General features: G+C 45.7%; 1 protein-coding gene across 3 annotated transcripts in view; it reads left to right on the forward strand.

The window, feature by feature from the left end:
• The window catches only part of SLC39A14 (solute carrier family 39 member 14), a 42,204-nt gene that overhangs the window by 17,870 nt on the left and 9,309 nt on the right, over positions 1-15,025 (forward strand). For 2 of the 3 annotated variants that reach the window (XM_044437404.1, XM_044437405.1), the window contains exons 2-6: positions 1,303-1,579; positions 2,896-3,073; positions 9,269-9,438; positions 10,870-10,992; positions 12,439-12,627. In XM_044437404.1, the coding sequence (XP_044293339.1) occupies positions 1,313-1,579; positions 2,896-3,073; positions 9,269-9,438; positions 10,870-10,992; positions 12,439-12,627 (927 nt within the window). In that variant the 5' untranslated portion in view covers positions 1,303-1,312. Of the gene's footprint in view, positions 1-1,302; positions 1,580-2,895; positions 3,074-6,478; positions 6,649-9,268; positions 9,439-10,869; positions 10,993-12,438; positions 12,628-15,025 lie in introns of all 3 variants that reach the window. The other variant, XM_044437406.1, reaches the window with a different exon arrangement.

Consider the following 15,025-nt stretch of genomic DNA (forward strand, 5'->3'; position numbering starts at 1 on the left):
ACATCACTGGAAAGCATGGCTACATGCTATTCATTAAACCTCATCACTGCAGCTTGTCAGGAAAGCCCTCAAGAGTCTGTATTTTCCAGGGCTTTTTCTTGTGTTTTAAAGGAACCCTGATAATTTTGACTGCAAGGGGTTTTTTACTTGAACATTTCAGTGAGATAACTCTTGCTATTGTTACTGGTACTTATTTATTCTGTTATTGCATCGTATTTTGCTCTTGAGAGGGCTGTACCTTAAAAGGTGATTATAAAGTAAATTTATATGACCAGGGATGGACAAACAGCATTGACCTCAAATGCACCCAGATTTTGCAAGCATTCCTTGCAGTTTTCAAAACCCCTTGAGGGGTTTTGTTAGTACATGCTAGGAATGCTTGCAGAACTCAGATGATCAAATTAATGATAGCCTTGTAGCTGAGGAGAGGTGCTGTTGGGCTTCTCAACTGCACACAGCTGTCATTTGCTGCCAGGGATCATGGGGGTTTTGCCCCAAAGCCCTGCAGTCTTTAGCTGGCAATAGTGGAGGTGGGGCATGAGTCCCAGATGGAATTAGAACAAGCTCAAAGTGGGCTTTATCCAGCTTATGTTAGGGTTGCTGTATTCGAGTGAGGCAGGTCACAGTTTGAGCTTGTACCACCCCCAATGATGGATGTTTTCCTCAGGCAATCTGGAAAGGCCATGACTTAATTAGACCTTACCTTGATTGTGAAAAGTAGAGCCAGTTCTCTTAAGGTTTAGGGAGAAGGCTGTGATCCTGACTTTGAACTGTGTATCAAAGAAGAACAGGGAAAGGAGATGGAGTAGAATCGCTACAGATTTGACTTGCATAATCCTGGCACTTGATAACCAATGGAATTAAGAATGCCAGGGGAGTTCTGCTGGCCTCTCTGGTCCAACATTCTGTTCACACATTGGCCTGCAAGATGCCCTTGGGAAACCCATAGTAGGACATGAACACAACTCTGCCTTCCTGTTTTTATTCTCCAACAATTAGCATAGAGGAGGTTACTGCCTCCGGAAATTTAATTTCTGTTTAGTTGTCATGACTGGTAGCCACTGATGGTTCTGTCCTCCATGTATTTGTCTATTGAGGCCCACTTTAAAGCTGTATGTGCTGGTGGCCACCTCCATCTTGTGGGGGGTGGAGTCCACTGTTTATGCTAGAAGCTGTAAGAAGGATTTGGTGGGTTCAGGTAGCTTTGATTTTTAAAAAATTGTTAGCAGCAGAAGTAATTAAATAAGTGTGGTTGAAAATGTATCACCTGTTGTAGGGACTAATAGGCAACTGTCTTTTCAGCATTGTTACCATGCATTGGAACATAAGTCTTCAAAGATGTGTCTTGGTGCTGCACCTTTGGTTTTTGGGTTTTGCCTGCTGTATGTCAACCAGCACAGAAGCCCCGTCCCAGCCTTCCATCACGGCGGCCTCCTTCCTGCAGGACCTCTTCCTCCGGTATGGCGAACATGACAAGCTCACTTTGCAGCAGCTTAAATCCCTGTTGAATCGCCTAGATGTGGGGGTTGGACGGAACAACATCAGCCATACAAAGCAGCAGCAGAGGAATGTCTCCTGGGTAATGTATTATACTTATTTAAGATATTGGTCTCCTTCTTGTTAGTCCAAATGCACCCACAAAGCATCATACAGGAGTTAAAACCTCTAGCGCTCATAGATATCACCACTTAAAACATATTAAAACAAGCCTAAAGAGTTCAAAACAGAGTACCACAAGTTAACTTCACTCAGTTGATTTTGAAAGCTCTCTAACACTGCCTTGATTTGATGACTGCAAGTTAACACAGCAGGAACAGGGTGGGTCTCTTTGGGGGAGCTGGTTGGGAGCCAGTGGTTAAGAGCACAGGACTGGAACTCAGGAGATCTGGATTCTAGTCCTCACTCAGCCATGAAGCCCACTGGTTGACTTTGAGCCAGTCACTCCCTCTTAGCCTAACCTTCCTCACAGGGTTGTTGTTGTGAGGATAACATGGAGAGGAGGAGAACCGCCTAAGCTGCCTTGGATCGCTTGGAAGAGGTGAGATATAAATTCAGTGTAGCAGCAGCAACAGGCATCCTCATGCTGCTACTGGAAAGGCCACGTCCCAGCTCGCCACAGTCCTTGCTTCTGATGGAAGAGAAGCATGAAACAGCATCTCTGTTTCATATTTATACAGTACAAGTTGTCTGTGGGGTACCCAGATCTAGGCTGTTCAGGGCATTAAAGGCCAAAATCAGCAACTTCTGTATTATGATTATGCTTAACTGAGATTATGCACCATCCTTTGACCAAGAAAGCCTCCCAAAGCAGCCTACATAAGATAAATAAAAACAAGAAACAGGAAAAACAGCCCCCTCCCCCACCCATCTACAGGGTCACAATATAATAGATGTGACCTACATGGATAAAGGGAAGAAAAAACAATTGGAAAAGAATCTGAGCACTATTCTTATAGTTATGAAATTTACTAAAATGACCAGCTTGAACAGTTCAGGGGGAGGATCCAAATGAAATTCGTGTCTTAGGAGAACTGACAGAATGGCCCCTCCTTTCCATTTTGCCTTCCTTCACAGCTTGATGGAATAGCTGCCACCAGGTGACTGGTGAGGGAGGGAGGAGGTTGATGGAGCTGGCCTTTCTGCAGAGTTAGCAAAATGAACTCTATTCCCCATTCCTCCCTGTGTTGCGGCATAATGGAATGCACTTTGAATCGGGCCTGGAGAACTTGGGCCTGCTGAAGCTGTTACAGAATTGGAGGAGATAAGTCCTATCCTGTACGAAGCCCTACGCTTCAGTTGGTCCAAAATCTGAATGCTTGGGAAACCTTAGAGGATTCCTGCCAGAGGAGTGTACAGTTCTGTAATTCTCAACATATCTTTCCCTCTGTCCTGCAGTGCTTCAGTTCCTCAGAGCTCTTTGCTACCCACAACCTGAGTGAAGGGTCTCACCTGGGCCAGAGTGAGTTCCAAGAATTCTGCCCAACTATCCTGCAGCAGCTGGAATCAAGAGCATGCAGGCCGGAGAATCTGGAGAATGAGCAAACAGAGGAGGGGAAGCCCAGTTCTGTAGAAGGTCTGTATATCTGGTGCAAGACAGCCAGGTTCAGCTTGTGTAGACAGAAATGCTGTATGTTCTGGCCTTCCTTGTTCCCTGCAAGCTAGAACTCTGAGCTATTGTCCTTATGGAGTTTTTCTCTTTCCACAGTAGGATGACCTTATGGCCAAAGAATGGACTTGCAGAAGATTTGAAGTCGGGGATGGTGAAGTCGGGGATGGTGTTTGTCAGGCTATAACAGTTATGGCTTTTCTCTTTCAACTATCTCATTCCAAGGATCTTTTTTCACTTACAATACTATATTGCATATAAAAGCAGAGAGTATATAAAAAACACAGATCAATTTCTCAGTAACAAGAACACCCTAAAGCTGGAGAAAATGTAGTAAGAGCATTGAACTGTGTTCTTTGGGAGCCTAGAGAAATCCGTTATATCAGTTAAACAAAATCTCAGACATTTTTCTAAAATGATAGTCCCAGGAACTAGCTCCTTGCACAATATATTTACATATATTATGGTGTGTGTAATTTTACATACACACACTTTGTTAGAATTGAAGGTTTCCATTCTTAGTTGGCCAAATAAGTTTCTTTTCCATTCCAGGTAGCACAAGCAATTTGGTGCTTTGGAAATGTGCTGAGCTCTTAAGAAGGCCATTCTGACCTTCTTGCAAAAAAGAGCTGCAAGAGAGTTGAAAGCCTTGGAACTCTCCTTTAGGATATTATCATTTTGGAGAAAAGAGTGATTTTGTCACTGTTTTTCTGAGTCTATTGTGGTGAAGTGTCTTACATTTTCATCTTGAACCTAAATAATTTTATAGGATGTTAGTTATATAGACACATTGTTTCTTGAGGTCCCTGTACAAGGAATGCCCTTGCCTGGGAAGCTGAAACTTAGTTCTCCCCTACCTCTGAGAATATGTTTTAGCTTTGTCCCAGATAATTGAGTTGCTAGTGTTGTAAGCTAGCTTTGATCATATGCAGTCTGTATAGGTCAGTGAAAGAGATCAATGGATGTACAGATGTTGCCCTTTCTGAAGGCCAGAACTTTATTTGCTTTGGTTTGTGCTGCAGAAAGTGTGGCTTTTACATTTTGTGAAGCAGCCTGTGAACTTAAATAGAAGGTTAACTGCTGTAAGGCCACCTCTCAGTTTAAAGCCAAGAGCCTCCTTGCATCCATTCACAGAGGATGCCTGTGCACAGGAGATGTAGGTCTGTAGTTATGAACTGTAGGGATTTGCTCTCATTATATCCCAGACTTTCTTTAAATTGCAGCACAATTTACATTTTTCTAGACAGTGAACTATGACAACCACTGGGTGAAAGCAACTATTTAACAGCACTGTTCTGCTGGGTGCAGCTTCAAGCCCGTACTCACCTACTCAAGTGTAAATCCTGTTTACCACATTTGGACTTAATTCTAGATAGACTTCTTTAGGATTGCATTGCACGGCAGAATGGAGAGAGAAACCAGAGATGCGTGTTGGCAGAGAAACTAGTAATTACAGCAGTTTCAGTAGATCACAAGATAAAGTATGAGTCAGCAATGTGTAGCTATTGCCTTTTTTAAATGAAAAGGCAGAGGAGAATGAGAAAAAAGGCCAGCATTATTTGGCATCACAAATACAGGCATGGTTAGAACACAGGAAGCTGAGTCAGGCTGTTAATCTGTCTAGGCCTTGTTGCCACTGACCAGCAGTGGCTGTCCAGGTTTTCAGGCAGGAAATTTTCCAGCCATGCCTGGCAATGTTGAGATTGAACACAGGATCCTCTGCATGTGAGACATGCTCTACCACCAACTTGCACCTCTTTCCCAGACAGTGTTCATAATGTCCCTGAATCTGTCCAGTGCCGGAGTTGTCCCTCTGGAGGCGTTGTAAGCATCGTATCCAAAGTCGAATTCAAAATAGTAAAATGATGGTGACTTTTGCCTGTGGCATATAGGAAAGCTGAATGAGCAAGTCGTTCTAAGGTGTCACGCACAGCACATCTTGACTGACACAACCCTTCCCGGTTTGGTCAAGGGGAGGAGTCTTCCAAGTCAGATTCATGTCCTTGGTATGCTCTGTGCAGCATTGAGTTTGCTAGCTTGGAAGCGCCTCTGCCTGTGGATCTGTTTATTCAGATCTGTAGGTGGGGAGAGTCCCAGCTTGCCATTTCAAGGGCCAGGCTGTGTTCGTCCTAACCAGGCCTCTAGGATCTATGCAAGATTAAAGTCGCTGTCTAATTTTTTTTACTTTGAGGGTGCAAACTTCACACCTGCGAAGAACAACAGGCAATTTTCCCCTCCAAAGAGGGATGCTTTGGGTCTGCTGCCTTTAGAAGATCAGATTGTAGAGAGACATAGTGTTTTTTTCTCTCCAGAGTTCTGCAAGACCATGTTAGCAAAGAGGGAGAAATAGGGCTGAATGTCACCACCACCAATTACATTTCTATACTGCCTTTAACCAATGCTTTCTGGGCAATTCACAACATTAAATCAGCCATCTAGATGTCAACCAGGCCTGACCCTGCTTAGCATCTAAAATTAGGCAGGATCAGGCACTTCAGGCTATCTGGAAGCTAGTTCCTTCTGAAACTCTATTTGAGAATATGAGGCAGCGAGGCTACCATCACCTTGACAAATCCTTTGAGTAACGGTGACCCAGATCTTGGCCGGTGGGGAATAAGTAAGACTCTTCTCCTGTCAATTCACATCCAACCCTGGAATACCATCCAAAGGAAGGGGGGACACCAGGGTTTGAGTACCACTGTTGTACATACACATAAAAAGGGAAGACACAGAGGTCTGCGTAATCTGTTATATTATAGAACTTCCAGAAATGAAGGCGTGGGACTATTCTAGGATTATTCTTTATAGTTTTCTATCTCATTCCCAATGTCCCCTGTAGCCCGTAAATGTAGACTTATAGTTAATGAACAACAGGGATTTGACACCTTTCATGTATTTTTTTTAAATAACGGCTAACACAGTTCCTTTTTTATAAGCCAACAGACCGTGGCAGATTTCAACTCACAGCTAAAAACTGAGCGGTGGTGCTAGCACTGCAAAAGCACCTGTTCCGTTTTTTTGTCTTGAGCACCTTACTTACACTGAACCCCTAATATTTTAAGCTACCTGAGATCCTTAATCACAAACCTTGACTTGATGCTTTTAGCTTGTTAATGAGTTCTTCCCAAATGTAAATCAGATCAGTTTCCCACAACTTCCCAAGTGTTAGCAGTGGAACTGAAAGGATAAGGAGCGAAGTCCATGTGTTGTAGCAGTCCTGGGGCTGATCATCATCATCTCCCACTGGATTGCATCAGACTTAGTGGGGTCAAGGTATATACTCAGTGGCATACAGCTTCTGCTGGATCGAGAGACCCCTTCCCGTTTTCAATTAGTTGCGTATAACTTCCCCTCCTTTCTTCTTGTTCACAGTCTGGGGCTTTGGCTTTCTCAGTGTTTCGCTGATTAACCTGGCCTCCCTCCTTGGCGTCTTCATCGTGCCCTGCACCAAGAAGAAATTTTTCGCCCGAATCCTAACTTACTTCATCGCGCTCTCCATCGGAACGCTGCTCTCTAACGCACTGTTCCAGCTGATCCCAGAGGTGCAGTAAGACACACCCACACAGCTCCAGTCATAATCACTCCACCTTTGCCTGTGCATTGGTTCAATAGGTTTCTCTGCTCACAACTGAGAGAGAGAACACTTCCCTCTGCAGTGGCTTTTGAGGCACATGGTTCCCCTCTGAGCAACAGGAAGCTCCCTAGGGTCAACTGAGAGATTTGGAGCAGGTTCTTCTTTGTGGTCGCTGCATGGACACATCCATGACTTTTGTGCCTGTGTACAGCACGTTATGGGGATTTTCCTGAAATAAAGTCTGGGAGCTGGTGCTGATACCCCCTCTCCTCAAGGGCCGAGACTTAGCACTGAGCTCTGGTTGCTGCGTGTCATTCTCAATTGTCTAGAATGAGTGCACAGGAGCTAAATCTCCAGATGTTTTGGACTTCAGCTCCCAGAGGCCCCTGCCAGCATGGTCAAAGGTCAAGAATCCTGGGAGTTGGACCAAACACCTGGAGATCGATTTTGCACTCATCCGTGGTCAAGAAGAGCAGTGTGAATTTTTACAGAGCACCTTTGAGGTGTTACACTTTCTTGAACTTTCATTCCAGGGTTGATGGGATTCGGTTGATGGTGCTTCTGATGAAAAGTTCTCTTCATTGCACTAAATATGGTTGAAAGGGGCTGGATTTGGGGCATATGTTGTTTCTTTGGAAATATGGTGAGGGCATTTTCACTGAAACACTGGATAATAGTACCCTTCAGTCAGACTTTGCCAGTTGATGGCCTGGAATGAGGAAGACGTGGATGGATTGAGACTCTCTAGCACTCAGATTCTGCACTGGGCTGAGGAATCGTATTAGCTAGGAAGCAAGGTGCAGCTGGAGCCTGCAGATGCTTTTGTTCAAAGAGTAAGGAGCAAACATCATACAGGTTTCTACTATAGTGAAAGAGCTCTTCTCTGTCGAAACCCCAGGTTTTCTCTTGGTTCCTCTTTCAGTAATTGATCTAATAATTCCCTTTCAACAAAGAGAAGCAAATTCTTGATGCCATGATGGGCTTTGTCAGATACTGCCTTGAGTCAATTTTGGATAAATTGCATGCTTGGGGGCTGCTTCAGTATCAACATGAACTCTACTTCCTAGTTTTGAAGTCAGGTAATTCCTTTAGTGCGCTTCTTTCTTCAGGCTTACTGTTCTGACTTTAGCTGTGTGGCATACATATGTAAAGTGTGGTGCAAGGCTTAGAGTGTTGGACTGGAGACCTGAGTGATCTGGGTTCTAGTCTGCACTCAGCCATAAAGCTCACTGGGTAACTTTAGGCCAGTAACTCACTCTCAGCCTAGCCCACCTCACGGTGTGTGAGGATAAAAGGGAGTAGAGGAGAGCTGTATAAAAAGGCATGATCGAAATGTAATGTAACAATAACAATAATTTTTAAAATACATTTTGTGGGCTTGTAAATCCAGCTAGTTCCTCACACATCAAAAATCAGGGGTTTCAATGAGATCTCATTTGTCCCTGCTGTGAAAAATTGCAGATTAAAGGCTACATTTGTAGTCTCTGTCCCAACCATCTCTGTCAGCTTCTCTTATTGTAATTTGTGCAACTCTCATTTTGTATAGCTAATTCCTGGCTAGCCAAAAGCATTGTGCTCTGTAATCCATTTTCTTTTGTAGATCTTATAGTCTGGAATTGTAAATCTAATGGAGGGGAGGGGGGGAGAGATTTGTTTCTTGCAAACAAAAACATCTTTGAGATCCAGCAGGAATAAAAATAATACTATATGCTTCACTGCCATTGTTGAGTTCTCTGTCTTGTAAGAACAACTGAAATGAAAATGTTCCTTCTGGTGAGGCCTTCTATAACTTTGGCAGCAGAGGCTTTTTCAAGTTCTGGGGCTTGCCCCTATACCTGGCAGGTAAGGCCACCTGTGTAATGGCTCCCTCTGGCCATGCAACAGACTATGGAAGTGAAGTATATAGGATGCTGGGAGCAAAACTGGGTGTTCCGCATGGCACTGGAACTCTGTCATTGTTCCCTTGATGGGACCATGTGCTGCAAAGATAGAAAAATATCTGCTATGAAGATAATAGCCCCGCCAGCAGTTTGTGGGGCTGGTGACCTGTGCACTCTGCTTTCAGCTGAATCAATGTCTGATGGCTGCGATCCAAAGCACAGCTTGCTGTTTGGGGCAGTTTGCATTGGGACTTCCTTAGGAACAAAAATGCATAGGATTGGATACTAAAGGCTATTTATTGTGGGGCTGTGAGGAGGATCACTGGATAGGGACTACATGGGAGGGAGAGGGGGTGCCCCTCAGTCTCTGCTTTGCCTGTGGGGAGAGTCTTCCCCATCTCTCCTTCTCTGAAGTGAGTGAAAAAGTCCAGGGCTGATTTCCCACTGAGTCCAGGGGGCTCAACTGCACTTGCTGTTCTTCAGTGGTTTCTCAGAGTTCCAGAACCATAGTTAACCAGGTTGCTTCCAGCATGCCTGAATCAGTCCCTGATGACATACCAATCACTAATAAATGTCCCATTTCTTTCTCTCTCCTCCCCTCCTCCCTGTTGTGAATTCATTCCTGCATCTTCTGCCCTTCTGACTTTCCCCTTGGCATTTCCTCCCACCTGTGGTTTCACTGGGGTGGGGTCAATGCTGTCTCCACAGTCTGGGGTTATGGTTTCCTCTGTGTGACCATCATTTCCCTCTGCTCCCTGGTCGGGGCCAGTGTGGTGCCTTTCATGAAGAAGACCTTTTACAAGCGGCTGCTGCTCTACTTCATAGCTCTGGCGATTGGCACTCTCTACTCCAATGCCCTCTTCCAGCTCATTCCTGAGGTATGACCAAGGCACCTGCTGCGGGCCTTCTTTGTGTGGCTGTGTGTCTTTTGTGCCATCTGCATCATGAGAAGGCAAGTCTGGTATCAGTCACTCTTCGGCAGAGTGAAGAGCATTTCTGTCCAGTCTGGGAAGCATTTAAGCCTAGATAAAACTGAGGAAAATAGCATTGTGCTGGGATTGATAGACTCAGATATTGTGGAACAGTTGGCACTTGGCCATCTCCATGGCATTTCCTGGGTTTTTTGCTCCATAAGCCCTTGAATGTCAAGTGAAGTTAAAAATGACTTGGAGGCTTATCTCAAACCTGCATTTTGTCACCTTAAGTGCTACTGCTGTTAAGATAAGGAAACTGTTCCATGCTGAGGGTTCCACGTTGGGCTCATGCCTTAAACGGCGGGAATCCTGTGCTACCGCATGTCGGCTGAGTGGCCTTATAAGCACAAATGCCATTAATCTGGTCCGTTCTCCGTGCGCTGCCAGCTCCAGGCAGCAAACGCATTAATGTCAGGAAAGCAATTTTCCATAAAAGATTTGTTCAGCCTCTTGAACATGGTTTGTTGGGAAGCTAGGTCATCGGTGAGGAAAGGAGCTATTCACACACATGGCCACAGACTTCTCTAGCAAGCAAGAAGGTATCCCCCTCCAATTTTCTTCACCATTGTACTGTTTGAGCTAGAATGAAAAGGGAGAACTCGCCTGTTTGCTCTGTGAAGCATTTGCGGGGAGGATATCCTCGCTAAAAATTATGCACAAGGTATTTTTGGGATGTTCTCATTAGCTTGAGGAAAAGAATGAGTAAGGGAATTTTTTTCCACACTGTAATATGAAGTCTGTGAGACACGCATCGGTCGAGAAGTGGGTTACAGTATCAGAACACTGGTTCTTGCATCAGACCTTCTGTCGGATGGCTCTGCTTTAGGGAGCAAGTTAGCCTTCCCTTGGAAATGGTTTCTAGATTAAAGGAATGTATTTCCATGGAGGAGTATTTAACCATATTACTTTCCTTTAGGGTAGTATTAGACTGCCTCTCTGCTCTGTGAGTGCGTGGGGTGCTATACAAAGAATAATACCCACAACGACCAAGGTGAAAGAAGCAATCAGTAAAATAACATCAGGAATCTTGAAGCATCAGAAAGTGACATTAACTATCAAAACCTCACCAGAACATCATTGCCTTAACGTGGGCCCATACATGGCATGGCATAGCCAAGTCATCCATCTGCTGCTTTAGTTACGAGACTTTGCAGCCAGCTGTCACCAAGAAATAGCCCTATAGTCCCTGAGCTCTGCAGAACTTTTTACTTCCTTGTCCCAGCCTCTCTTAGAGATGATGAGAAAGGGAGCTGAAATGGGGGGGGGATGTAAACTCTTTACGCACTTTGTTCTTTAATTATGTGCTTCACCAACTCTTTTCTGCCCTTATTTTAGGCCTTTGGGTTCAAACCTGAAAAAGATGATTATGTCTCCAAATCTGCTGTTGTCTTCGGGGGCTTTTACCTATTCTTTTTTACAGAGAAAATACTGAAAATGCTTCTCAAGCAGAAAGACCAGGTGAGCTGGGGCAAACTCTGAAGGGTGTGGGGCATTTCTATTCTTTGCTGAGAAATGACTTGTGGATGCAACTCTGGTAGAGATCTTGGTTCTTTTACTTTAAGTAATTATTTATAAATCGGTTAGCATCAAATACTGGCGCTCACTAACAAGAAAACAAGTTTTGTATTTTTTTCCATGCAAATATATCAGGAGCAGGAATCCTGCTGGGACTTCAGCAGTCTAAGAAGGTGGCTTGCAAATGTTTGCAATACAAAGAATTCTTTTTTCCACATAGATTTGTTGACTGAGGAGTCCCTGCGGTGAAACACCTGCTTGTTACAAAGTATTCTGGGATGTGTGCTTGGGAGTGCTCGCCAGTAAGTGTGGGGCAGTAGCCATGCCCAGGCCTTTTTGTCTCCACACCCCGCTTTGTTGAATTCCTAGTCTACCAAAGCGTTCTGGAGAACTTGGGAACTTGTTCCCAACGGATATTTGGGATACGTCCAATGAAAATCTTACCATAATGTGATTAAGTGATAGCTTATAGTTGTTTAAATAAAATAAAATAAATAAATAAGATGAGAACTCTGAAAAAGAATATGAGATTGCTGAGCTGGTACGTAGCCTTCCTCTGCCATCCTCGCCAACGTATCCTGGCTTCAGCCCCAGCAAGCATGGCCAATATCTGAAGGGCACCTGCTTGGGGGAGCCCACTTCCAATGATAGCTTTTGTAATGGCAATTATTTTAAAAAGCTTCAAAAAGTTGAGTCTGAAAACCTAAGCCCCGTGGGACTGCCACTGAGTGCAAACTGCATAGGAACAGGCCACTCCTATCCCTGCCAATGCAATGCCGGATGCATGGAAATCCCCTATAACTGCCCCTCTTCTTTCCCCGTGGGAAGCTGGCCTTGTCCATGAGGACTATGGAGTGCAGACCGCGGCAACAGTGGGACCTTATTTATTTGAAGTTTTATCTCACCTCATTCAGACGCTTGGTGCTGATAACAGGATCAAAACAAGCATGGAACATTACTTAAAACTGAAGCAGCTGAGCAAACCATGCAAACAGATACTGTATGGAACAGTCAACAAGGATTTGACTCATAATTATATCTCATAAGTAGACTCGTTGCGTGTTCCAATACACACACAGATAGTGTACAAAGACATTGTATACAAAGCTGGTACAGTTGCTTCCTAGTACATGGGACTTCAAAAACCAGAAGTGCTGGTCCCCTGTTCCCCCCATCTTATTTGGAGGCTTAGAACCCACGAGTTGTCAACCCTTGTTGTGGAAGTAAGTGGATGGCTGTGGCTAATGAACGATGAAAGTGCCACCAGGTGAGGAGTGGGTAAAACCTAGAGGAGGATCCACAGCTGTGGATGCTGGAGAATATAGTCTGAGTTATGCGTGCCTGCTGTGGTCTGTGCTATTCTTTGCTGAAGTGATCTCTGCCCTCCAGCATCTTCACGGGCACAGCCACAGCCACTACAGCACTGAGACGCTTCCTTCCAAAAAGGACCAGGAGGAGGGAGTCACTGAGAAGCTGCAGAACGGAGACCTGGATCACATGATTCCTAACAAGAACAGCAATCTGGAATGCAAGAATCCGTCAGTGGATGAGAAGATTGTTAGCTCCTTATCTGTTCAGGTTAGTGGACACGTGTATTTAGATCCTACTCCAAAACTCATCTGTTTGTAATGCTCACAGTTGTAGCCAGCTTGGATTGATGTATTTTCTATTAAGTTTGAAATTGACTGAGAGTTTTGCAGCATGCACACAAGGAAAGTACTACACATCTTCTCCCCACACAAAATGTTCAGTTGTCCTACACCCCCCTGGCCTCCCAAAAATAGACCTGAAGCCTTCTCATTAGCCGCTTGCTATGCTGCAGCTCCAGCTCAAAAGAGGAGCCAAAAAAGGCATTCTAGGTCCATCTTCAGGCTGCTGCCAGCAGGTAAACAGCAGCAACATCGCAACACAGGCAAGTCATGTGAAAACAACCAATCTGATCGGGGCTCCAGGACATGGTGATACATGACTTCATGCTGCACTATGTGATTATTCCAAACTATAAGCTCCCAAGATGCCCCTTGATATTGTGTATGCACAAAGCTCAGACACTCCAAATAGGATTCCCTGTTAAAGAGAACCCTTCTCTGAGCTCACACAGACCATTTCATCCCTTTCATCTGAAGCAAGTCCACCCGCCATTCATTTTAGTCTGACTTGGTTGAAAAATCATAGAGGAGCTCTGCCCTCAGCCACCTGCATGCGCTTGGCCCGTTCAGATGTAATTTCTTGCTTGCTCCTCCAAGGTTAGGAAATAAGAAGTGTGCTGTGGGGTCATGTGCTTTCTCCCTGCCCTGCATGAATCCTACACTCCCAACCATGGTTAAAGTTGCACTGACACTAATTAGTTTCTCCCTGTCCACTAGGGTGTGACACTAGCATCTCACCTGCACCTGAAACCCTGATTAAGAGGGGATTCTGGCTAGCATTAAGCAATGAAGATTAGTAAAGGCAAGCGAGTGGGGAACTTAGACACAAGAAGGAATGGGGAAGCATGATCCTCCTTTCTGAAGCCATGGCTGGAGGATTGGGAGGATTACATCTGGGCCTGAATAACTAAATGTGAGACGAGAAAATAAGAGCTGTGCTTATAATTCATAAGCATATAATCTTTGATGGCCTGTTGCTGCAGAGGCAGATTGATATATTCCCCGTTTATCAACGGCTTGTTCGTAGTGATGCACTGGCAGAGTGAGAATGATTGAAAGGCGGATGCCACAGCATTGCCAAGAAAATATGGCTTCCCTGTACATTAAATCATCGGGGGGGGGGGTAGATGGGGAGTTTTTTACTGTTTTAAAGTTTTATTGTATTTTAATTTGTTTTTATGGAGTTGTCCCTGGCCATATCGATGGCTGAGTTTCCTGGGGAGCGCGGGGGCGCCGCCATTGGGGTGGTCACGGGCAATGGACGTTACAGCAGCGGGGGCTTAACGTGTCTGCATAGAAGAAGGAGGGACAGATGGCTGACACCCGTCCCTCCTTCTGGTTCTGCCCCCAGCCAGAGGGTTCCAGGTAGTCTTGTCAACCGCCCCTCGGGCCTGACGGTGCTGCTGCTTAATGCCAGGTTGGTCCACAATAAAACTTCCCTCATCCATGACTTGATTGTGGATGAGGGGGCCGACCTGGCTTGCATAACGGAGACCTGGGTGGGAGGGGGGGGATGTCGCCCTCTCTCAAATGTGCCCGCCTGGGTATCTGGTTCAGCACTGTCCACGCCTGGAGGGGAGGGGAGGGGGGGTCGCTTTGGTTTACCGAGCCTCCATCTCCCTCACGGGTCTTCCAGTCCCTTCGAGACCAGGGCTGGAGTGCCTCTACTTGGTGTTGGGCGATCGAGACAGATTGGGGATTCTGTTGGTGTACCGTGCACCCTTCTGCCCAACAGTCTCCCTGCCTGAGCTGATGGAGATCGTCTCGGACCTGGTGTTGAGGACCCCCAGGATGTTGGTCCTGGGGGACTTCAATCTCCATGCTGAGACTGGTCTGACCGGGGCGGCTCAGGACTTCATGGCCTCCATGATGGCCATGGGGCTGTCTCAACATGTCACAGGCCCGACCCATGAACGTGGACACACTCTGGACCTGGTTTTCTCGACGGGGCAGGAAGAGGGTGGTCTGAGGGTGAGGAATTTATGTCTGACACCTCTGTCATGGTCAGATCACTTCCTCGTGAGGTTTGTGCTCGAGAGCGGCCTCTCCCTCTGTAAGGGTGCGGACCCGATTGTGTGGGTCCACCCACGGAGCCGGATGGATCCGGACGGATTCCTGAAGGCCCTGGGGGAGTTTCCGGCTGACAAGACTGGTGCTCCTGTCGAGGCTCTGGTCGAACTATGGAATGGGGAGATGACTAGGGCTGTTGACACGATCGCTCCTAAGCATCCTCTCCCACCAGGCAGAGCCCACTCTTCCCCTTGGTATACACCTGAATTGTGGGCGATGAAGCAGGCTGGGAGACGGCTAGAGCGTAGGTGGAGGAG

This window comes from Varanus komodoensis, unplaced genomic scaffold (genome assembly GCF_004798865.1).
Source record: "Varanus komodoensis strain SLA01 unplaced genomic scaffold, ASM479886v1 scaffold30, whole genome shotgun sequence".
NCBI classification, from domain to species: Eukaryota; Metazoa; Chordata; class Lepidosauria; order Squamata; family Varanidae; genus Varanus; species Varanus komodoensis.